Source organism: Hyalella azteca, unplaced genomic scaffold (genome assembly GCF_000764305.2).
Source record: "Hyalella azteca isolate HAZT.00-mixed unplaced genomic scaffold, Hazt_2.0.2 contig2202, whole genome shotgun sequence".
Lineage (NCBI taxonomy): Eukaryota > Metazoa > Arthropoda > Malacostraca > Amphipoda > Hyalellidae > Hyalella > Hyalella azteca.
The window spans coordinates 38,884-63,748 of NW_025932486.1; the positions used below are offsets into that span (position 1 = coordinate 38,884).

Below are 24,865 nucleotides of genomic sequence, written 5' to 3' on the forward strand. Positions count from 1 at the left end.
TGACAATGGTATCATAACTTGAGCACAGTAGATATAAAAATAAGTCATCGCTCCGAGTAGCTGTAACGTGCACATCAGCCGTCTTTATTTTGAGGGTTTCATATCTTAGATGTAATTAATCCCTTCCGATTTTTTACAGTGATGCATAAGCCGTAGGAAAAAATGTAAATTTTTGTTTTCCATTTTCTTTTTGTGAAACTGACGGACAATTGGTATTTTGCACACAAATCTGTAAAATTCGTCACTTTGTTGTCATTTTTTTGTCAAGTTTATAATTCGGCTTCATTCATGAGCTGACCTAAATAATTAAATTGAAGCCAAAAATGAGGCGAATAAAATATTTCTGCGAATTATTTTGCGACTTATGAAACAGTTTAGCTGGATGTTAAAGGCAGAATTTTCCGTTCTAGCTATCATCTGCATATATTGAAAAAAGATGTCTTGATAAAATTCTCAAGCTGTTAATTCCCGCGCTGAATTCAGTCAAGTCTCGGTCGAAGAGAGTGTCCTTGCAAACGTGTGGTCTTCGTCCGCACGACAGACGATGGCCACAGACTGGGAAGAAATGCGCATGAGCCTCCGGACTCCCAACACGCTACGCTTACAAGTGAGTTTCTATTTAGTTGAATAAAGAGAAATGCTGCGAAATTGCTATTCATCACTGACATCGTTCTAACTCCATGAAATCGTTCCTAAAAACAATCCTCAACTCATATTTGTGTATAAGAAAATTCTTTAATGACTGATGTTTTGGCATTATGGGCCGTTTTCTGTCGCGCTTCTCAAGGGATTACGGTCCTTAATTTGAAACTACTGTTCTTCCTGTTCGGTTGTTTAAACTTCCTAAGGAATTAATTTTCACTTATTAAATATCTGTTGTATCGAGTACTATTTTTCGCACGATCTCGGACTGAATATTATTTAATAAACTTCCTATGCATAAGCGTCGGCAAGCCATCATTTACAACAGTTGCTTGCATCAATGTACCCAATATTAGTCCACGTGATGTGTCTTTAACTCCAGTAAATACCAGTTTATCTCAATGTTTACTAGTGAACTGTAAATGTCCTTGACCCGTTATTCGTGCGCCGGCCTTCATCGGATAATAGACGGTGCGAAAGTCGATTCGATCGATGACTGATCTTTTCGTGCGTTTGATTACACAAATTAAGAGAAGCACCGAATTTTTCAATGTCGTAAGGGATTCAACTACTAATGATCAGGCCTTCACTTTGCAGAAAAACTTACTGTTGCAATAACCTCATCTTTACTTCGTAAGTCGAAATAGTAAAATTCTTCAATACTACACTTAATTCTCGGGCCCAATGATATACCTAGCATGAAGGCTCTTTCACCAACAAGTGCGTTGTAAGTTTTTTTTGAATTGCTGTTTGATTTGAAGAACACGTATTCAATCACAACTTGTAGGCAATCGCCGCCCACTTTAAGATTAGATGTCAAACTTTAGTATTATGACACGATAGACATGCAGAAGTGTGTATACCACGCCCGAAACTCGTATTAAAATGCCATCACCGTGGTAGGGGTAAAAAGTTTTCGTATCACCGCAGTGTTTCAACGGCTGCAAATTATGATGTTATTCTTGTTTATTAAAGGGAAAAGGGGAAAAGTTTTCTTCAATATCGACTTTTTATCTTAATTGTCCAAAATAAATTAACTGTTTAATCCTGACCACCGCCTATTAATCACATTAAATTTAATATCATTGTGCCCAACAATTTTTAATACACCCATGCGCAGAGACTCGCCGCCATCTCTGACTTGATGGACTCCCTACACGGCGCCCTGAGTGGCGTCCGCACATGCCCCGTGTGCAAAGGTGGGTGCTAATTTTCATCAATTAATAATTTCATAAAAAAATGTTTATTTTGTGGTAAATTCCATTGAAGATACGCCCACACTTTTGAAGGGTCATATGTTTGATACGCGGCAAGTTTGGTAACAAAGGTGTTCCCATTAATCTGTACCTTGTACATATGGATTTAGGTTGTTTAAATTTGGTAAGCATATACATAATAAAATCTAACCTGGAACCAGAACGTTGAATTTCAAATATATAATCCAAACTTGAGCCGGAACGTTGAAATTAAAATTTTATCTAAATACTTATCCATACTATTTTACATGATTCATAATACATGTGTGCATTATTACTCATTTATTACTTATTTATTATGAGTAACACTCTGTGCTGCGATCAGTGACCGCCCACCTGGGCGGGGGGTCGAGGCAGGTGTGCCCGTACTGCGGCTCCTTCTACAACGCCGCGGCGCACGACGGCGCCCTCGAGGCGTCCCCCAGCCTGCGGGCGGCGACGCTCCCTAATATTGTTAGTTACTGCAAGCTTTATAAGGTTTAGTTATAATAATGTATTTATGATAATCCCCACTTTTAGACAAGCTTCATAAGGTTCAGTTCTATGATGTAGTCATGATGCTCTCCACTGTTAGATAAGCTTTATGAGGTTCAGTTCCAATGATATATTCATGATGTTCTGCACTGTTAGACAAGCTTCATAAGGTTAAGTTCTTATGATATATTCATGATGCTCTCCACTGTTAGACATGCTTCATAAGGTTCAGTTCTAGTGATGTATTCATGATGCTCTCCACTGTTAGAGAAAACGGTAAAAAACAGTTTCACCGGCGTCCTAGCTAGTGGCCGGCCGCCCTGTGAAAATAAACCGTACCTCTGTTTTTTCAGATATTGTACGGGTTTCTAGTGTTAAATTTGAATAAAAACGGCCATACGGTGTTCATTTTCACGTGTCGGCCGGCTACTAGAGCGCCGGTGAGACCGTTTAACGGTGATTTTTTTAACAGTGTACGCGTTTATTATTTAGTTCTATAAAATTTTATGGCGCTGCATGCGTTTGTGACATTAGTCACAAACATTCTAAGCTTGCAAGTATTGTAAGTCATAGCCAGCTTCGCATAAGGGATAACAGGGATAGATAATCCGTGATATTTTAGAACCTGTTTCTTACTATACTGTATAATCCCGTTTCCTATAATTCTGTTGATCATTTTTAAATTAAAGTAATGATAATTAACGGAAGACTCGTTCCAGACGAAATAAGGATAAAAATCATTTAAGCGAAGCTCAATTAATTTTTATTTATATATTATAGCATTAATATTTCTATCGAGGGTATAGAATTCACCAAAATATGAGGATGTTAATTGCGCAAGTTTGCTGTGAGTAACTCACGCTAGACATATGTGAGCTCATGTAGAGGTTGATGCTCTATGTAAGCTGAAACATTTAACACATGTATTGTAGGAAGGAGATCGACCCATTGTAGGTGGCGTCGGTCACTACATAAATAGATTCGGAAACTTCATCTTCCACGACCACCCTGCCAACGGGCGCCGTGGGTCCATGGACAGCAACTTCTCGCCGCTGGTCACCCACGTGGACGCCAACGCGACGCTAGCGCACGCGCACCGACGACGCCAGCAAGTCAAGCAGTGAGAGCAACGTACTGGTACAAGAACGTACCGGGTTTCCTATACTCGAATCAATTCATGCAAGATACTTCATTATCAATTATTATAAAAGCTAAAAAGAGTTGCATATAATTTTTATAAATGTTGCAAATTAGTTTGATATTATAGATGTGACATAAATGCAATGATCACCTGATATTTTGCGTATTAAATAAAGCTTTTTGTAGAATTAGGAATATTGATGATAATCAATCGAGTCAATAATTAAATTATTGACAGTCAATCTATCTATATTAAATGAGAGTAACCAGATCAGATGCAAACAAACAATTTGCATCCAATTCTGTGCGGCTAAGACTTGAATCTTAATATGAACTAATGAACTTGTCATGCGAACATAATCATCGCTTTTCACCGCAGTTCCAAAGACAAGAAAGCAGCGAAGAACTCCGAGGAGCAGTCGAGCGCCGACGCTGCGGCCACCGCTACCAGCTCGGGCAGCAGCGTGCCTGACATCGCTTCCTTCCCGCCCATCAATCCCGGCACGGTAACTAGTATGTAGTAGTAGTACTAATATTAGTAAGCCCTAGTATGAAAATTAGGTAAAAGTCTGGTTTATAATTGTAGCGATGGAAACATGGCAGGTTATTAACTCAGGTATTAGAACGGAGCAACGCTTTGAGAATGTTTTATACAAGTCAGCTACATAAATGACTTGAGTTATCAATAAATAACTGGGAATTATTACAATTACAACGCCATCTATCTCAAATTTACTTGTGGAATAAGTATGATGTCACAAATTCAGGAAATGTAATGTTCAATTACAATGTTCCGGCTAATATTATCCGATCATTATGAGATTACTGTACTTATTTGGGAATAAATGTTACTAAAGCAAGAATCAATTAATAAATTACTGAAGCAATCACTAAAAGCAAGCAAAGAAATATCTCGATAAGATCCGTGACCAAAACTCATGTGGACCAGGCGAGCAGCGTGCGCTCGTCGCCGTTGTCGCGCGGCCCGTCTCGCCCCCCGAGCGTGCGCTCGAGAGCAGCACGCAGCGCTGAGCGCGCCGTGAGCAGCACGAGCAGCCTTAGGGGCAAGGAGGTGCTCAGGCCCAACTACCCTGCGCTCACCATCAACCGCGGCACTTTCCTGTGAGCATTTTGCTGCTCTTCATCACTTCATTTATGTGTAATCTAAGATTATGATATGTGGTGTCACTCCACAACTCTATTTGCTGCATTTTTTCACTATATTTCTGTGTAATCTATGATTACGATAATTAGTATCACTCCACAACTCCATTTGCTGCATTTCTTCACTATATTTACAGTATGTGCAGTCTGTGATTATGATATTTGTTGTCACTCCACAACTCTATTTTCTATGTTATCTGTGATTGTGATTTTTGTTTACACTTCTACACCCTATTTACTAGATAAAACGTGATCGTGATTTTTGCCGACCAAATTAGTGTATTTTAGGCTGCGAGTTACAAATTCATTTCCTTTGGTGTCATCAAACTTTTGTTATCTTATGTTCCATCAGCTGCTGCGCTCTAGCAAGATAATGCTTCGCTTTTTCATGCGTGTATTAATTTTTCTGCATGATAAATAAAATGATGCTTGAGATCCGATTTTTCATTTGTGTGTTTTTGACTGAGTTGCATTGTTTTTGTCTTTGGTAATAATATATATTAATAAAAATATTCGCATTTCCTACTCTTTCGTGTGTAAGTGGTATGTGATTAAATTTTTTACTTCATTTTTAATAGAAAACTTTTATACATACATCATTAACTGTTACATTTCACATAATATTGGAATAGTCGACTTGAGTTAATGCAAATGAAAATTTAGTTGATAATAGTTAATGAATGCCTAAAATATTTAAATGCTGATTTGTTGAATATCTTTTATATATGCAGTGAAGACGTGAAGAAGGCGCATGAGACTAAGCAGTACGGTGACATGAAGAAGTTTTATTTCGAAACATTCGAGTCGTACGCCAATATCTGCGCCACGTTTAAGGTGAATATTCGACGTTTTCGAATGTAAATAGAATAGAAGTGTGGGCTCTGAAGAAATAGGCCCATGGCCTGTTGCCTATACTTGTACTTTTCGTGACTTGATTCACAAGGAATCCGGCCGTTGGATCCCGATCTTTCCATAACTGGTGACACTGATATAAAGGACGAACCTAAAGTCCATTATAATGTATATCATAGAAAATACATCATATTTAATAATATCTTTTATATTCGCATTGACGTATGATTTTTGCATTGTGATTGCAGCGCAGTCCTGACATGGACGGTGCCCAGGCAGACGATCACGGTCTCAAGACCGAGCTTCTGTACAGCGTGCACGACTCCATACGTGAAATGGTGCGTGATGGACTTCTTGTTTTTATTATCACTATCATTATTACTATTATTATTATACTATTATACTATATGTTATTCTATTATATTATTATTATTATCGTTATATTACCATCATTATTGACCTTAGGAATCTGATGTAAAAACTATTAAAGAAGAAGAGGAGTATAATGTACATCATTATAGCTTTACAAATACTTAGCTTAAGAAAAACCGAAAGAAACCTAATTTAAGTTCACTTTCCATTTCAGCCGTCAGTCGTACACAAGAACTTTTTGAAGGGGGTAATCAACTCGATGCTGCAGGAGAAGCCCAACTTGTTCTCGAAGGACAAGGTGCGAGCGTTGTTTGTTATCCTGCAGAGCCCCGTGTTCCTGACGCAGTCGTCGTACACGGTGCTGGCTCACGTCCTACGCAGCATCATCGAGCTCGATAATGGCGACCACCAGCTCCTTGTGTGCTGGTTTAGAACGTGAGAATAATAAATCATTTAATTATGTCATTACTAGTCTCATAAAATAACTAGTTTACCAAGAATTTAAATGTAAAAGATTTCTCTTTTTTGGAAAATTTGGCTCTGCCTATTGATTGTAGAATTGTACATGTGTTCTCAAAATTCTTGAACTGAAGATAAAACTATTCTCCGAAGAGTTTTTGGTGAAAATTTACATATTGATGAAGGCCACCAATTTTACTTTGTGCTTATTGATTTCTGTAAAGTGGCTAATATTATTACTACATCAAACATTATTTTCAAACAATAATCACGCTTCATCTTTAATTTCCAACTTTATTTATTTGTTCAGGCTGGAGGTGGCCCGGTTCCGTTTCATCGTAAGTTTCATCACGCAGTTCCTAACAGTGCGGCAGTTCCCCCCCCTGGACCGCTCCCTGCCCCCCCTCAACAAGAGCAGATGGTGGATACCTACGGCCACCAGAGTGCTCGCCATACTCTGTAAGTTATCTAGTAATATTATCATATTATTATATTATAATGTGAAAAATTATTTAGAATGTATTGGTATTTTTATTACATTATATGTATATAAAATGATAATATTGTTATTAATATATTATCATAATTATTAGGCATCAAGTCATTATCTGCTAATAATTCATGTCTAAGCTTAATCTATGGCATGGATATATTTAAAGCATTTAGTAAATATTTCAAAATTAGTCATTAGTTATGTTTGTCTCTGGAAAAAATTCACTTGATGTTTGATTGGTATGAACAAACTTGACGCTGTTTATATCGTTGATGAATGCAATTATTTATTTGCAACCTTTGCTCATCGCCGTAAAGAAAAATTCATTTTTAGTCCCTTAAATGTAATGACAATTATTTTGTTTAATTTGTTATTGCGAAGTGATTTCATGATTTTCGCAATAGTATAATTATGATCGAATTTGAATAATTTTGAATAAATTTTCTTAAAATACAAAAATGTCCCTCGTATAGACGCGAGCAACAGCTCCATACAGCCGCCCCTGATCTCATACACGGAGTTCTACAACGACGCCTTGGACCACTTGGACCTAATACAGGAGTACCGGTCCTGGCAGATGCCTGAGAAGTACGACACGTTCTCCTACTGCCAGTACCCCTTCATGCTCTCCATTGTCGCCAAGAGACACATTCTCACCAAGGTATCGGCAACAGGCCACATCAGGCCTACGCTTTTGCGCCGAGATCACTATGATCACTATGTTAAGGTTAATTCTTGACGTCAGAACCACATTCATCTCTTGTAACAGATTTTGCTTATTTAAAATACTATCGCAAGAAGCATATATACATATTCTGGTTGATATTTCAAATAGACATATTCTCACCAAGGTTAATTCGTGACGTCAGAACCACATTTAGCTCTTGTAACAGATTTTGCTTATTTCCAAAACGATCGCAAGAATTTACGATCGTATCGTATCTCAAAATCGTATCGTAATCGCAAAATCGTATTTTGCGATTATTTTAGCTGAGATTGTTTCAAGTAATTCACATGCAATCTGATATTATGAATCCTAAATGAAATATGGTACCTATGTGCTCATCCCCAAGTAGCTTTCCAGAACATACTTTAATTGTCCATTTTATTGTTGAACCATCATTGAAATACTGTCTGTAAATGGTCTCCCCATACTTTTTTATTTATCAACAAGCTTGATGATGCCCAGTGGTTACAGTTCAGAGTACCAAGATTGGCGCAGAGAGGCGCGGGTTCGATCCCAGCTCTGTGCGCCAGTTTCTGGTCAGAATCGGCGAGGAGGCCGGGCGGTTAAGCACAGCAGAATTGTAGCAGCGAGTTGCGAGTTCGAGACTGCAAAATGCTGTGAATGTTCTGCGATGTTAAGAATCTGCGACAGGCCTACGGCCTAATAAACGCTGAAACCGCTATTATTACCGTTATTATTACCGCTAGGACGCAGAGCAACAGATGATATTGACGGCGCGGCGCTCGCTGGTGGCTAAAGTGTCGCGGCACCAGGCGCCTCAGATCGACATCTTCTTCCTGAACATCAACGTGCGTCGCTCGCACCTCGTCGAGGACTCGCTCAATGAGGTGAAACTAACGTGATATCCAAAGGAACGATCATGATTTGTGTGCTATTATAATTTAAAATCTTTCATTTATATTGAAACGTTCGAAATTGCCTGAAGTTTATTTACTAAATACTATCGACAGTATAAGTGGATAAATAGCTACCCTTGTTTATATTCTAGAATTGACTCGTTTAGTGTTTGTTAATTTTGTGCATAGTAGCGACATTCATTGCGTTTTGATTCAATTTTACACTTTTATTAATTGTTATTATAATATTGGCAATAAAAACTCAGTTACTTCTAAGTTGAGATCACTATTAAATAAAAAATCACATCAATTCACACTGTTTACAATTTCGTGTATGAATTTCCTGCAAAATAAAGGGAATTCAACGACCAAATTTTTGATCAGATCACGGCCAAAAAAGCTGACTTGAAGAAGAAGTTGAAGGTGACGTTCGAGGGGGAGCCTGGCCTCGACATGGGCGGCCTCACGAAAGAATGGTTCATTCTGCTCATCAAACAAATATTCAAGGTCAGGGCAACGTTTATTAACAGAAGTTACTAAATTAAGTTTCCTAGTTAGTAATTACCAAACATAAATTAAAATATTTATTCTTTCATTATTTATTGTGTTTATTAGAGTGTATTAAAGAAATTCGATATTCCGTATTCGATGCAAAAAAGTTTCAATTCCCTAGTAACTAACTCCATTCTTCGAACGTGGTTCATTGGAGTGTTAGCTTCATGTACTATGAAATCCCGGCTTTTTTATTCTATTTCAACAACATTTGTTTTTTAACATTTTAATGGAATATCCGTAGTTGCGTATTGAAAATATTAGACTACTATCGCATCAATGGGCATGCTGCGCGGCAATTTAAAACCATGTTCAGCTCTGATGTTCTTCCTCTTCATATACATCTAGGTTCAGCTTATCTCTTCTTGTACCTACCTATCGCACTCAGCATCTCTTATCTCTTAGTAGATTCGTTCGTTTCATCTCATTGACGTAGACTTGAGCAGAGTTCTTCTTTTCAGTTCGGTTATTTACGCACTTTGTTTTGTTTGGATTTTAATCATATTGGTGTAGCAAGCATTATGAGCTTTTCCCATCTCTCTGTTTATTCACGTAACAGGTTCAAGTTCACCTTATGATATATATAACGTATCCCGCTATTTTTTCCATCTGGTTTATAGAACGATTGAGTTTAGCTGCCTTCTTTACTGTGTTAATATATTTAAGGCGTGCATCTCTCTTTTTATTAGTGTTGATATGCTACTTATTATGTGACGCTTTTAATTTTGTTCCAAATATCAGTCGTGTATATAATTAACGGCATATTAATAATGTACTTTTAACTGCCTAACGTATCTGATGATATGTTTCTAATTTTGCTTCACCTAATAGCAGAATAATATTTACTTAAAATCATTTCTAATGACATTCTTTTAACTATCTAATAAAAGTAATGATATGATTCTAATTTCGTTTCGGCAAATATCAGTATTCATTTCTAATTAAAAACATTTCATATGACATTCTTTTAACCATCTAATAAAACTAATGATATTCTAATTTGGTTGCGCCTAATATCACAATTAGGATCTAATTAAAAGCATTTCTAATGATATTCTTTTGACTATCTAATAATTATTCATGAATCATCACCATGGGCCTATTTCTTCAATGCCGACACTTCTATTCTAAAACTTATGATATGATTCTAATTTGGTTGTGCCTAATATCAGAATTCATTTAAAAGCATCTCATATTATATTCTTCTAATTATGTTGACTGGCACTAACCGCAGCCCGAGAACAAGATGTTCGTGTACCACCCGTCCAAGAGACTGTACTGGTTCTCGCTAGGCCAGCTCGGCAACCAGCGACACTACAACCTCATCGGTGTTCTCATGGGCATCGCCGTCTATAATTCCATTATTCTCGACATCCATTTCCCTTCCATCTGTTATAAGTGAGTTTTTTTTCTGTGAAGCATAGTTTGAAGTCACATATATTTTACTCGTCCGTGGTAAAGTATTGAGTTTATGTCTCGAATAGCTGCATCAGTTTTTCCCTTGTATTCTTTTATATATTATTTTAGAGAATTTGAATTGCTTTTTTCTTCCTCGTGGCAATTTCTGTCTATGGAAGTTATTGGAATGTAGATATTTTCCTAGTATTAAGAGATTGTTTTCAAGCAATTATTCGTGAATCATTATATATTAAAACAATTTATTTACTCATCTCACTACAGGAAGCTGCTGAGTCCTCCCGTGGTGCCAACAATGCAGGCCTTGCCGGTGGGAATCGCCAGCAACCCAACGCTGGAAGATTTCAGAGAAATTATGCCGGTAATATTAAATGCTAAATATTGTTCCGGTGTGTGAATATGACGGCCGATTGGTCTAGACAACTAAGATTGGAGCAGCGAGTTAAGGGTTCGAAACCCTCATCTGATGGTGAAAATTTCGGTAGAAATTGGGATGGTGATCGGGTTTTTGAGAATCGGCGACAGACCAATACGGCTTACTCAAAGCTGATACCACTATATTATTATATCATTATTATAATAATATAATCGACTGAGCAATTCGAATTTATTAAGTAAGTTTGATGTCTAAAAACATGTGCAGGAGGTGAGCCACGGCCTCAGCGAGCTGCTCAAGTATGAAGGAGACGTCGAGGAGGACATGTGCCTCACCTTCCAGGTCACTACCTCCACTCTTATTATTCTAATTCAATTATTAACACTCAGAACGATCTACTTCTTTCCGATGCTTGATTTCTATTTACCTTATTTTGATAAATCGTATTTAGATTTTTGACTACACCCTGTGCATAAAAGAGATATGGCAAAATTTTTTCACTACCCGGTAGCGTCTTGAACGAAACGTTATTTTAGGTGAGCTTAGAAGAATACGGCGAGCCTCGGACGTTTAACCTCAAGGAAAGTGGCGACAAGATTCCAGTCACGAATGAGAACAGACATGAGTTCGTGAGCCTTTACCTGGACTGGATCTTGAACACGGCCGTGTACGAACAGTTCCAGGCCTTCTACCTCGGGTTCCATACTGTCTGCGCCTCCAATGCGCTCATCGTGAGATTCTTTAATTTTTCTTCAACTTTCTTATTCTCTGGCATTGATCCACGAAATTCGAATTTATGAATAACAACTTTGAACTAAATTTAAAATTGAAAATGGCTCCGAATTTATAAAGTTATCCTACACTGGGAAATTTTTTCAATAAATTTTCCTCTGCAATATTTTTTTATAAATTGATCGTTCTATTCACAGCCTAATCTTGAATCATTTTCTAATTGTAGGTAATATGAGTTTTCCAGTAGAAATTTAAGTTTGAAGATTAAAATCCTATTTAAGCGTTTAAGTATTCCTGAAAAATGGTATAGTGATTTATTATCTTTTAGATGCTGCGGCCTGAGGAGGTGGAGATGTTGGTGTGCGGGAGTCCCACTATCGACCTGGAGGAGCTCAGGAAAGTCACGGAATACGATGGCTATTCGCGCGACAGTCAGACCATCAAGTGAGAAAATAGTGCTGATATTTAAGATGACATATACCGAGTTCTTTCCTTCACTAAAAAATAAAATTAATTAAAATATTTTACTAGTATTCACAGAGTTTGTAATTGTTTTGACATTCAAATCATCAATGAGAAAGCATTGCAGATATTTAAGATGATATATGCCGAGTTCTTTACTAATAAAATACTTAAAAATACTTTTTTAAAAAACACGTTTTTCTTGTGGACTAAAAAGTAGAAAATAAAATACTTAAAAAAACTTTTTTAAAAAACCACGTTTTTCTTGTGGACTAAAAAGTAGAAAATAAATTTTGGCTCGCCCCAAAAAACGTGTGTCGGGCAGATTTATGATTAAAGCGAAAAGCACACAACACACGAATTTTGGAAATTTGATGGTGAACATACAGCCCGACCCACGTTTTTGGGGCGAGCCATAATTTATTTTCTACTTTTTAGTCCACAAGAAAAACGTGTTTTTTAAAAAAGTATTTTTAAGTATTTTATTTTCTCCTTTTTAGTCCGTTGCTGCACGGACTAAAAAGCATGACTTGACGTACGTATCGATGATACGCAGCGTCAGCGCCTGCTCGTCTATAACGTCAGCGCCCGCACGTCATACTATATATAAACTATATATATATACTTTACTCGATTAAGCTAATTTAGGTCTCTAATTGCAAGTTTTTATGATTGTATCTGAAATTGTTAGGCGAAAATAGCCTGCATGCCGAATTTCAGATCTTTAGAGCAATCAGAAGTGGGCTAATTTTCGTTGTCAATTTTAACAACAAACAAACAAACGCGAAGCTAAGCTAAGAAAAATGTTTTAAAAAGTCTAATTGATTACTGTTCACAGAGTTTGTAATTGTTTTGACAGTCAAACCATCAAGTTAGAAAACATTGCTGATATTTAAGATGACATATGCATCGGTCTTTCAGTAACTCACTGATGAAATTTATTCGAAAATGATGATTTGTTATCACATGGTTTGTAATTTTGTAGACACCATTAAAGAGTTTTATTTGTGCTGTCTTGAAAGTCCAAATATAGTGTACAATGAAATACATTGTACTTTTGGTGCTTATGTTGGTTGTTGTGGCAGATGGTTCTGGGAGATCCTAGGCGACATGTCAGTGGCGCAGCAGAAGCAGCTACTGCTGTTCACCACTGGCAGCGACCGCATCCCTGTGGGGGGCATGGGTGAGATGGCCTTCAAGATATCCTGCTGGAAGGGCTACACTCACATGTTGCCCCAGGCACACACATGCTTCAACCAGCTCGTGCTGCCACCATATCCATCTAAAAAGATGCTTTACGACAAACTCATGATTGCTATATCCAACTCCGAAGGTTTTGGGTTAGAGTAATTCCCCTTAGGGTTTAAAAGATGCTTTACGACAAACTCAAGTCATCCCCTTAGGGTTTAAAAGATGCTTTACGACAAACTCATGATTGCTATATCCAACTCCGAAGGTTTTGGGTTAGAGTAATTCCCCTTAGGACTTGGCACTTGCGTTTTACCTGTTGACGATTACGACTGGTGGCGGGTGGCCAATTAACTGCCTAAGAAATTCCGTCCATACTTTTCAAAATGGTATTATAATTTACAGGTCCTGTCATATACGGTATTATCTGGTGTGATAATATCCTGGTTTACATTCAAATATCATGTTGAATTTGAGTAGGATTAGAAAATTTCTACTTTTTCTGGTTTGTGTGATAGCCTTTAGAAGTAGATTAGTAATATTGAATTTTCCACCAGATTGAATCAACTAAATTTCCATAGTACGTATTGCAGATATATTAAAGTCAGTGTGTTCCCGAAATAAACTATTTCTCACGTACCATAACTGCTGCACCTGTTCTATAATTTACTATAAAAGTATTAAAGCAATTTGATGTTACAGTGATTTCGATTATATTTGTTTGTTACCAATGTATTCAAATTTTTTGCCCTATGAGTATATAAATGGAGCTATATTCATTGTGTCTTTTACATAAACGCGAACGCGAGTTCTGGCAACAATTTCAATCAGCCTATTTCAAATGTTCTAATTTTTGGCTATTTGCGTCGTCTGGTTGTGCAAAGTTAACTTATTATTAGTTTTCAGTAATGTATGTGATACTTCCTACTGAACAAAATTAATTCCCGCACAAACGAAGTGCATCAAAACTTGATTCATTGAAAATTACTTTTCCGAAAATTCTTCATGAGTCGACTCAACATGCTTACCCAATTAGGTAACATTGCACATTTTGAGTGTATGAACGTTTCACGTTCTTTTCTCACAAATATGAGTCAAGATGTACTATTCGTCATTAATATGCAACAGATTCGTCGGCTGATATTTAAGAAAATATAAATTACGCACATGGTTTGTTAATTCTTGTTGGTATCCAGCAGGTTATGTTGCCGAAGCTATTAAAATTCATTTGGTTAGCCGTACAACAAATTGTTTCCAAACAAAGTTATAGTCCATTAAGGAAAGTCAGACGACGATTGTTTATAACCAATATAATTCCGCGAGTAATTGATACTTATGCTAATGATATCGTTGATTATGTTTCAGATTAATATTAATTTCTGACGATTTCCTTTGGACCGCTAAGAATAACTGCTGTATGGGGAAGTTTCGTAGAGAATTTGTTTTGGTTAGAAGTATGTTGAAATTTCATTTCAGTAGTCAGAAACAACTAGTAGTTATCAAGATTGGGATTTAAACGATTTAATGTATTTTGGAAGAGCTAATTTGAATAAAAGAGGCTTTCTTATTTTTCATGATTATTCCGTCCTAGATACAAATTAATTCATAAGTGCTACGTTATTTGTGAGCTCGGCATTGCTTCTCAAAAATTGTGGTGTTTCGCTAGCAAATATTTTAGTACGCTCGTATATTTTTTGTCAAATTGTAATCAATATTATTCTTCTGCATCTAAGACAACAAACACCGCTCGCAATTAGAAGTGATACTTTAACTCATGTTATCCTAATTCCACCAGCATTTTCTGAACGCTATTGCACCGCTTTATATGTCAACGTAGAGGATCTGGCAGAGGTAGCTGTGCAGCTTGGAGCACTGCTCGTCGTTCCACACTCCGTTGTGCAGGATGACGCAGCTCTGCGGCTCTTTGGTGTCAGCGCGGTAGTTGTTGGGCTGGTCTTGCCCCCACTCCGTTCGCGGGCCAATGTCACTGCCTTCAAGAATTCAGATGTACGCATTAATTATTTCTTCTCTATAATTTCATATTAAATGTAAGTATCGTATTTTTATATCAAATACAAGTAACGGATTTCAATGCTCACGAAAAATTTAGTTGAAAATATTACCCATTCAACTCAAATAATTATACAGTAAAGATAAGAATAAAATTGTGGGGTTACGTAATCACCGCCTTCAGGAATTCTGATCGACACGTAACTCAGTTTCACCCAATAATGTTAAAGGAGAGGTACGAATAAAATCGTGAGTTAGTATAATATAGCTCCTTGTTTAAAGGGATAAAAACGCTAGAACTATGCTTGGGTGGGAGAAATGTTGCAATTCAGTCACTACAAGAAATGTTCGAATTATGAAGGAACAGTTTTAGCTTACATAAATTATAGCACAAGAACATTAATGAAAAGTCCGTCAGCTTTGCGAACAAATTCATTGCAATTTAACCTCAGATCAGAAAACAAAGCCACTCGATTGTCTGAGCGAGGTCTTGCCACAAAGTTTATGAAGTTAAGCTCTTAACACTATTTACTATACGATATGTGAAGGATAACTGAAAATGGTTTTTTACAGCCAACACCCACCATCTAGCCAGCGGAAAATCCTGTTGCCGGCAACGTCCGCCATGCCGATCCAGTAGGTGATGGACCTTGTGATGTTCGAGTTCACCTCCAGGTGCTGCTGAGGTGTCTGCAAAAGTTGCCAAGTTTCTTTAATTTTGTTCAAAGTCTAAGTTCCTTACTATTGCACTTGTTTGAATGAAAACTCTCTGTTTAACGTCGATTAATTTTAATAGACGGGCAATTATTTAATCCTGTCTATGTAGAAAATGGCGGTTGCAAATTTACCGCAAATGTAACGCGGCATCGAAAAACGCCAAAAAAGAATGAGAAGCGGATGTGTTTTTTTTTCTGCGTGACATCCGAAATTAAACGCATGGAACACAAGTAAGTCAGATAAGTCGTTCTTTAGTTGGTTAATAAAAGCTGTTCTCACCCTAGTGAACAGCAGACGCCCTCCATCCGCCCTGCACGCTTCGTCCGCGCCGGTGAAGTTCATTTTGGTCCGATAGACAGCGTAGGCAAAGGTGCAGAGTTTCGTGTACCCATCGGGAACTTAAGAAATAAAAGGTTTTATGCAATGATACAAAGGAAAATGCGCTCCATCACTCCAATAAACCAGAAAATCTTTGGTACAAAGTGTTTGCCTTAGCCCAGGAACATTTAAAAAGAAAAAATAGTTCAAAATTTATACCCGATTATATATTTATCAGTTGTTATTCATGGAGTTGAGTATTCTTTCACGCTTCTGGAATCGGGCTTGCCAAGCTCCCGCGTATCCACGTTAGCCGCGTTGCTACGCCGCCATCTTTGTATCACACTGGCGCCTCACCTTACTCTCTCGTTCCTACACATTTGGACGTTTCGGTAGCAATGGAGAAAGAACGAACAAGGCAGAAAGGATTAGGCTGTTGTCAAAAACTCCTTCCTTCAGTGAGAGACCGATATTCAAGAAAATTGTTCGACATTAACTATGTTGATGCCAACGAAGTGCCGGCAAAGCCGTGATGTGCAGATTTTGCAAGCCTGCCTACCGTTTAACACGGTGATTTACTAAACTATTTGGTGTTTTGTGGTCAGCTAATGCACCTTGCAAGAATTCAAGGCATACAAGACGCTTGAAGCTTACAAACAATTGTGGATGGATGGGCACAGGCGATGGAGAAACGAAACTTCAACGAATCAAGAAAGACTATGTATACGGTTATACCTAGTAGTTTGGTAGTACAACTGGACGAAGATAATGATGCTGATGAATGGAACTTTCTAAGAATGGAAAATGAAATTCCTTTTCACCTTTTTGAAGAGGAAAAGGATAGAATTTTATCAATGCTTACGTAACCAGGGTTCGGACGGCTCATAGTAATACCGATCCCGATATTGGACGCGCTCATGCGACACCTCAGACCACAGAACTGACCAACAACACACCAATTCACCAGAAACCTCGACTTTTTGCAAAACCAATTTATATTGAAATTGGAAGGCAATGTAAAGAACTCGAAACATTTGATGTTATAGAACAAAGCGAATCATTTTGATCTTCCAACAAACCAGAATGTTCCCTTACCCCCTACATTTTAATTTCAATATCAATAAACTCAACCCTCTTACATCCCACGATGTCTTATACAATGTGCTCAAGCAGCGTCTTCCATTAAGGTGCGACTTGGCGTCAGGGACCCAACCTCAAACTGCGTGTAACAGGGTCAAATTTTCATTATTAACACAACCTTGAGTCGAATAACCTAACCTTAGTTTCCCCCAAATAGTTTGTCGAGGTAGGCAAAACCATGAGGCGTTGCCGAGTTATGACCGAAAAAGTAACATTTTACCCCCCATTCCGCGATTTCCTGGGTTGTGAGTATAAAGTTGGAAGATACAAGTATCAATACGCGTACTGAGAGCGCGGGGTAAAACCGGGGGGACCCCGAATTTTACGACAACTGCAACCAGCCAACTGCAACAACACTATCACCGTTGCAGGATAATGGATCATGACAATGTTATCTGATCCGTAAATATTATTACGTTTTATTCTTACTTATGTAGCTTATCTAAAGGCAAGTAACAGATTTTGCCCCCTGGAAAATGTATAGTATCGTATATAATAAATATTCACGGCTGGTAAACTGATATGCGGTACGTATATCAGTACGAATCATAAACTGATACGATATACACGGCTAGTAAACTGTATAAACGCATTCCATTGTATAGTTTTCTGTTTAAATGGCCGTGAGAACGACTGGTACATCCTACAACGGTGCAGTAGCGTCCCATCTTCAAGCAAAAACTTCAAAAAGAGATGATCGCAGTAGGTTTAACACGTAGGCGAAAGCTAGACCCTGCTACAAATATGGCGGCCGATCCCACAATGCATCTGGCGATTCGGTGCCGTGACGTTATCCTTTCGAGCCCGATTGACACGACGTAATTTACGGAGGAAACATGATGCCACTTCAGAGTTCATGTTTCAGAGTTCAAACCAACCACATCATTGTCCTACATATTAATTGCAACAGAAGTTTATGTTGTTATATGCATAAATTACCTTTCCAGAAGACCCCATACTGAGGAGTCATTGAGTTTCGAACCCTGAGGTAGAGCCTCGCTGGTCCCTTCTCCACAGTCCCGTCTGGCACGCATACCAACAGCCGGCACTGGCCGGTTGTTGAGCGAGCCAAAGCCGTCTGTGATACATATTAGTTCAATGTTCATTCGTGATTATTTAAAAGAATTCGTGTGTTTGAATGCGTTTCACTTTGCAACGTTTGGTGTGATTCCTTACAGCATTTTACCGCAATGAGCTTGACATAGCAGTGGAAAAGGCTTTACTTATATTTACGTACAATAAAATTTCATGTAATATTGCATATTTTTAATTGTTACGTAATCGCGCACCTCAGGCAGGGGTACAGTTGGCAACCAGCTGAACCCTATGCAGACAATCTTCTTACTGTCACCACATATGCGGCCACACTCGGGCAGTGTGGTATTTTCAGCAGCCACCGTCCCATATTTGTTCGCCACACTCGCCACCAGGCTGTAGGATATGGCGCCTGCGAAGATGGGTTGGTCTTGGCTGGTCTGTGCCCTGACGCCCTCGTAGATAAGAAGAGCCACAAGCAGGGACAAACCAATTCCCAATGAATGTTTAACTAACATTTTTGCTGAAAGAAAAACGGCAGAAATTAACGATTTTCCTGGTGGTTAATATTCAGAATCTCAGGCCCAAGTAATATAATCAAACGCAATTAAAAATCGCTCAAAAAGTTACCACGTGACGATTCATAAATATTTATGCTCGTTGTTATAGTTTCTGGGACCGTTCGGGTGCACATGCTCGAGGTATAACAAGTTTTCTGTGAGTGAAGACGAAGTTTTTGGGGAGCCTCGCGTGTAGCTATCGAGTCTTCCTCTGACGTCAGCGCAAACAACCATCAGCCAGAATTACAACACTTATTCGATGACCTTTGCGATAGCTTGTGTTTGATCAGAGCAATGCGCCCGGAAAGAAAAATTCGTAAACTTTATACGTTTGTTTCTCTTGCAACTTAACGTAGTATGAAGAAAGGATTGTTGTTTACTGGCCGAATAACCGCGCAATCGCTGAACAGTCCTATGTTGACCCCTTGATAGCTTGATATTGATTGTTGCCAATTATTGTGCCCTAATCTTAAGCTAGCTTGCTAAATACCGCAGTGGAACAGACCCAGATTAAACTGAAATTAAACTCATAATGTGCTTCCTAGGCGACTAAAAAACGAATATTATTTTGGTAGTGGCCATGATTCCGCCTTGAAAGTTTAAATTTAACATTACCTTCAGGCGGGAGGAATTTTACTTTGACCCTAATGAAGCAAATCAATCTTCAATTGATGATCGCTATTCTTTCGCTATTGATCAAATTGTCTTCGATGAATAACTATACTCTTTTTAATTTTATTTCATTTTGTTTCGTATTTTATTAAATTTTATTGGCTGGTAGCAGAATCAGATGACCCGGGAAAATATGAGCTATCTTTATTAATCAAAGCGCTTATTTTGTGTCGCAACTTTCCCACTACAACTAAACCAAAAAATTCCGCATATATTTCTGAACATTTACAAAATAATTTGAAATTGACGGAATTTGTGGTTGATAGAAACGAATTTCGTAGAAAATCGATGATTATTCGGGCCGAGCAATTCTAGTACACCTCCTGATCGGAAACCTACTGAGGTCAGGATGACATACCGCATTGGTATGTCATCAAGATAATCATGGCATCTGTAAGATCAGAAAACGTTTATTTTCATCGACATAAAAAAGAGAAAAGCATTATCTAATATTTCTATTCATTATTGTTATACCATAAGCTATCTTTGAGTCTCGGGCTGCACAGATCGCCCCAGAACAACACACGGGTTCGCTTGATGCTCTGAGTTAATCTACTAAATTAAAATAGCAAATTTGTCTTTTTGTGAATAAATATATTCAAATGAGTTCATATCTTTATTTATAATGAAGCTCATCTCCTTCAAATGACATATTTCTGAATGTGAATCCTTAAAAACTTGGTCAAATAGCACTGAATGAGGCAAAATACATCTGTTTAATTGCATCGTTGAACTAATTCAAGGTTGACTCATGCACATCTCACAGCTTTATGCGGATGTTGTGTATTGTTCAGCCTGTGACATCACAGGTCACAAGCGTATGCATTACTCGTGAATGTCATTCAAAAATTATCTTCTTTGAACTCACCTCATAAATAACTGACCTCCTCGAATACTCTGAAAAAGTTTTCACAATGTCAACTATAGTCTTGCTTAACACATTGCCGGTGTCAAAATACGCAAAAATACAATTATTTCCTGCGGTTAATAAAATAAACGGATAAGAAAACGACCAAAAGAATTTACTGTCGTTTAATGGTTGTTAATGGCGGCCATTTGGCCGAATGTCATAAAAGTGAAGTGCCCATAGATTATACGTTTTCGTCAAGCTAGTATTAGTGCATCTCTTAATGTCATAGTTTACATTTCTTTTTAAAATCTATATGAAATGGCCACACAGTGAAAGAGTAAAGCAATATCGATTTGAAATTAAGAGGATATGCATCCAAAAGGTATAAACCATGAATAATATTCATATATATAGATGCAAAAATCCACTCGCCCGACGAAAACGGAATTTCTTGAGGACGCTTTCGTTTATTCAGATATTTAGACGGATGATCAGAGAAGTGGCGGCCATTTGCGAAGCACAAAGTTGATCAATCAGCCTCGGGAGATTTATTTTCCGTTTTTTTTTTTAACTTCCGTACGAACGAATTAGATTATTTTGCTGGTATGGTTAAGAACAAGACTTGTTGCATTATATGGACTAATTTTTACAAAATTTTAAATGGTACACTTTGTTTTAATTAATTCAAAAACAGACTCTTAAGTCTTAAACATGTGTTTGATGACACTAACGACATTCGTTTATGTTTTCCGATATGCGCAGAACAATGAAAAAAGAAGATGTTTCGAAGATGCGCAGAATAATGTCAAAATTTCTCGAAGCGTGAGTCAACCTTGCATAGTTCAAACATGGTTTAAATGATTGTACGTTCCTTCAGATCGTTCTCATATCCTCACGAGAGATTCAGGAGATTCATGCGTACATCAATGGTTTTAACTGCTGCATAAATGCAAACATAATATATCATAATGATGTAAGCCGATAACGACGGCCATCTACTAAAGAGCGATATATATCTGTGAAACAAGATGATGAATACAAGGTTGAGCAATTTTTCGGGAGGCAAGCTTTTTCTCACTAAACTGTGTATAGTTCTTCTTGCCTGGCATGAATGTGACCTGATCTTCCTGTTAGCAAGACTAATTATCACTGAATATTTGCTGAAATTTGATTTTAAATGTTGAATGCGGCCATTCCCGTTCATTCTAATTCTCTAAGGGAAAGGAATCTTTTGTAATTTATAGCACAGATGAATAATCCATAAAATAATGATTTCCGATAAATTGAAAATGTCTTGACTCTCATTTTCAGTTCATAGCTTGACAAGAAAATCGAACGGTACCGTACGTATCAGTCAAAATTATTACTTTGCCATTTGAATTCATTTCCACCATGTGCAGAGAAATACGAAATAGTGAAGCAGTGAGCAATTTAACTTGATAAATGGAAAAAAATTGTGAGTTATAGGTCACTCGCTCAGATCAGTCTCGAGATTATTTAATTTTCAAAATACATTTATTGTGGTTTTCATTTAGCCAATAATTTATTGTCTTCATAAAATAACGATTTCCGATTATCCTAGCATTGTACAAGTTTATTAATGGCAGGAACGATCTAATTTCATCATCTATTAGGATTTCCAGTAGCAACTAACATCTATCATAAAAGTCTATAATTTTATCAACAACAAAAAAGTTTGTATAAATAAAATTTATCGCATGAAAGCGTCTTCAGGCCGTAGACCCCCAGGCTGGATCCAGATGGTGCCTCGGGAGCTCATGCTGCAGTAGGCGTGGTAGTAGCGACCGGGACTGCGGCACCAGTACCACCTGGGACACCGACACCGGAACCGGGATTGGAACTCCGTCTTGCACACCTCACTGGTGTAGCAAGTTCGCTGCCAACACAACAACAATAAGCCATTTTACTAGGATTTCTATTGCAAGTTCGCTGCGAACACAACAACAATGTCATTCTACTAGGATTTCTATTGTAAGTTCGCTGCGAACACAACAACAATGTCATTTTACTAGGGTTTTTATTGCAAGTTCGCTGCGAACACAACAACAATGTCATTTTACTAGGATTTTTATTGCAAGTTCGCTGCGAACACAACAACAATGAGCTGTTTTACTAGGATTTTTATTGCGATTCGGGAATTTCTTAACGCTAATTGTGATACTTTGACGTATGGGCATGATAATATGACAAACGGATACCAATTAATAATTTATCTATCTTACTGGTGCCGCATATCTGTAGTAAATTATAAATAGACGAAAATTCCATTTTGTGCAAATAGAATAGGATATAATAATTAGATGGCATGTGACTATTAGAATTAGTACTATTACTTATGTCGCAGTAACTACCATATTCGTATACTCGGTGACGGAAGTTTCAAAGTGCGGGCCTTTCTGGGGCATGCCGTGCGTGACGAGCGCCACGCACACCATCGTCACCAGCGCCATCACCAGCACGTCGCCGCGCCCTGCCATCCAGTGCTGGTGCAACAGAACAATTCATTGATTAACTGTTATTCCATACATCAATTGATGAACTCGTATTCTTTATATTCATTGATACACACTTATCGTATAAATATATGTATTTTTGTTCAGGTTATAGTGTGTGTGTTTGAAGCATGAACTACAAATATATATTGAGGCTGTGAAGACACGTTCCTGGGATACTTCGTTATGGTCGTTATTCTACATACAACGGAAATTTAATTCTCAAGGAGAGAGAGGATTGGAGGATGAAAGGATTGGAAGATCAAAGGATGGATTGGAGTAGTCAAATGTCTAGGATTGACATTTATTTAGCTGAATATTAAAATGAAATACTTTTTTCGTAAGACGCAAAATAGTTTTTTCACGTTTTGAAATTATACCTAAATTGAAGTCCTATCTTACATACAAAGTTCTGGTTTGAGGGGATTTAATTAAAATATATAGAGGTTTTGTTATTATTAACTGGATTATGGGAATGTCGGTATTGGAATTGTAAAATTACGGTAATAATCAGCCCGAGCCTATGCAAAGCTAACCTGCTAGTTCTTTTTATTTGTCGATAAACACTTATTTTGTAGATTTGTTGATGAATCTATATTCTTCACCTTTATTAATTAACTTGAATTCTTTACATTCATCAATAAACTCTAATTCTTTACATTTATTATTGAATTCTTTCATGCATCGTCATGTAAAGTAAGTATTGCAGGGGGGAAGAAGTTAAGATGTCAATGAACATGCTGTTTGGAAGTATGTTTACCCTTTAAACATTAATGCGGAGAGCTCTTTAGAGAATTATTAATTTGTATTCGTCATTAGGCATAAGTTCTCAAAAATATGTAATAAGTCAAAAATTTAATTTTCGACATTTCACAAAATTTCACCATCGCGAGAGTAAAATTTTATTCCAAGTACTCATCAGTCAGTAGCAATCTATTGCTGTTCATGCGCTCTCCGCTCTCACATCTAATAACTTCTGTCATTAATCAGGCTTACAAATTTGATAATAAATTTGATGTGTAACTAAAGTATAGGGCTTCTATTTACTTACATACAAAACAAGGCTAATATCATTTTTTAGGTCGCAGTATGGTTTTAATCAGCTTCAACCAATATGAATGTATGCATGTAATCCTTTATGTTAGCCTACAATTTGAACTAATCCTGACAAAATCGTATCTTAAATAAAATTGTACCGGAACTTCATTAATGTTCAGTTGCGATAATTTAATTTACTGTCACTTCCGCTTTAAAGTTAATCAAGGAGCCTGGATATCTTCTTTTAATGAATTTAAATATAAAGTAAGTCTTATAAATTGACTGCAAAGCTTGCTTGTTTTTCAGGCTTGGTGCCAAATGTATGACGTCACGAGGGACAAGTTTACTCCCCCTCCCCCACCACTCCCTTGTGTCAGCTTTAAACTCTCCGGCACTCACGCGCCTTGCCGCTCCAGCTTCCCCTTTTTTGGACTCAAGAAACGTAATTCGTTTTTGCGTACAGTTAGGACGGCACTCAAAGAGCAAATGTAAGTGACGATATTTAAATGTTCAGAATAATACAGTAATACAAGTGTGTTTAAGAAACCTTTGCTCGAATTCAAATTAAAAAGTTTTGGAAATTTCTCACTTCCCTTCCCAACCTAGGAGCGAACTAATTATATTTAATTACAGTAGAATAGCGGTGTCAGCTTTGAATAGGTGGTTAGACCTATTCTCGATTCGCTGGACATCGCAGAATAATCACAGCTTGTTGCGGTCTCGCACACGCAACTCACGGCTCCATTTTCGCTGTGCTTGACCATGCACCCGGTCTCCCCCAGATTCCAGCAGAACTGTCCCAGGTAGCTGGGATCGAAACCATACATCACTGCTCTAATTTTGCTAATCA

General features: G+C 37.6%; 2 protein-coding genes across 2 annotated transcripts; one reads left to right on the top strand and one right to left on the bottom strand.

Annotated features, from left to right (window-relative positions):
* Window positions 1–155: 155 nt before the first annotated feature.
* Window positions 156–14,726, top strand: LOC108665805 (probable E3 ubiquitin-protein ligase HECTD2). Its single transcript, XM_018152608.2, has 19 exons — window positions 156–607; window positions 1,763–1,841; window positions 2,224–2,351; window positions 3,305–3,492; window positions 3,892–4,018; window positions 4,462–4,634; window positions 5,408–5,510; window positions 5,777–5,866; window positions 6,115–6,335; window positions 6,670–6,818; window positions 7,326–7,513; window positions 8,287–8,427; window positions 8,821–8,943; window positions 10,223–10,386; window positions 10,669–10,765; window positions 11,048–11,122; window positions 11,317–11,511; window positions 11,841–11,956; window positions 13,060–14,726. Exons 1-19 carry the CDS (start codon window positions 545–547, stop codon window positions 13,322–13,324), a joined length of 2,685 nt encoding a protein of 894 aa, XP_018008097.1. The 5' UTR covers window positions 156–544; the 3' UTR covers window positions 13,325–14,726.
* On the bottom strand, window positions 14,445–19,083 carry LOC108665808 (collectin-12). The gene is made up of 5 exons (XM_018152612.2): window positions 18,637–19,083; window positions 18,287–18,425; window positions 16,169–16,287; window positions 15,757–15,862; window positions 14,445–15,153 (listed from the first exon to the last, which is right to left on the bottom strand). Exons 1-5 carry the CDS (start codon window positions 18,898–18,900, stop codon window positions 14,984–14,986), a joined length of 798 nt encoding a protein of 265 aa, XP_018008101.1. The 5' UTR covers window positions 18,901–19,083; the 3' UTR covers window positions 14,445–14,983.
* Window positions 19,084–24,865: the final 5,782 nt, after the last annotated feature.

Bases quoted from the DNA above. Each gene is read 5' to 3' on its own strand.
- LOC108665805 (XM_018152608.2), top strand. From the start codon at position 545: ATGGCCACAGACTGGGAAGAAATGCGCATGAGCCTCCGGACTCCCAAC. The intron at 8,944-10,222 runs GTCAGGGCAACG...CACTAACCGCAG, and splicing joins TCATCAAACAAATATTCAAG to CCCGAGAACAAGATGTTCGT. The intron at 11,123-11,316 runs GTCACTACCTCC...ACGTTATTTTAG, and splicing joins ACATGTGCCTCACCTTCCAG to GTGAGCTTAGAAGAATACGG.
- LOC108665808 (XM_018152612.2), bottom strand. From the start codon at position 18,900: ATGTTAGTTAAACATTCATTGGGAATTGGTTTGTCCCTGCTTGTGGCT. The intron at 18,426-18,636 runs GTGCGCGATTAC...TATGTATCACAG, and splicing joins CAACTGTACCCCTGCCTGAG to ACGGCTTTGGCTCGCTCAAC. The intron at 15,154-15,756 runs GTGGGTGTTGGC...GAATTCTTGAAG, and splicing joins GATTTTCCGCTGGCTAGATG to GCAGTGACATTGGCCCGCGA.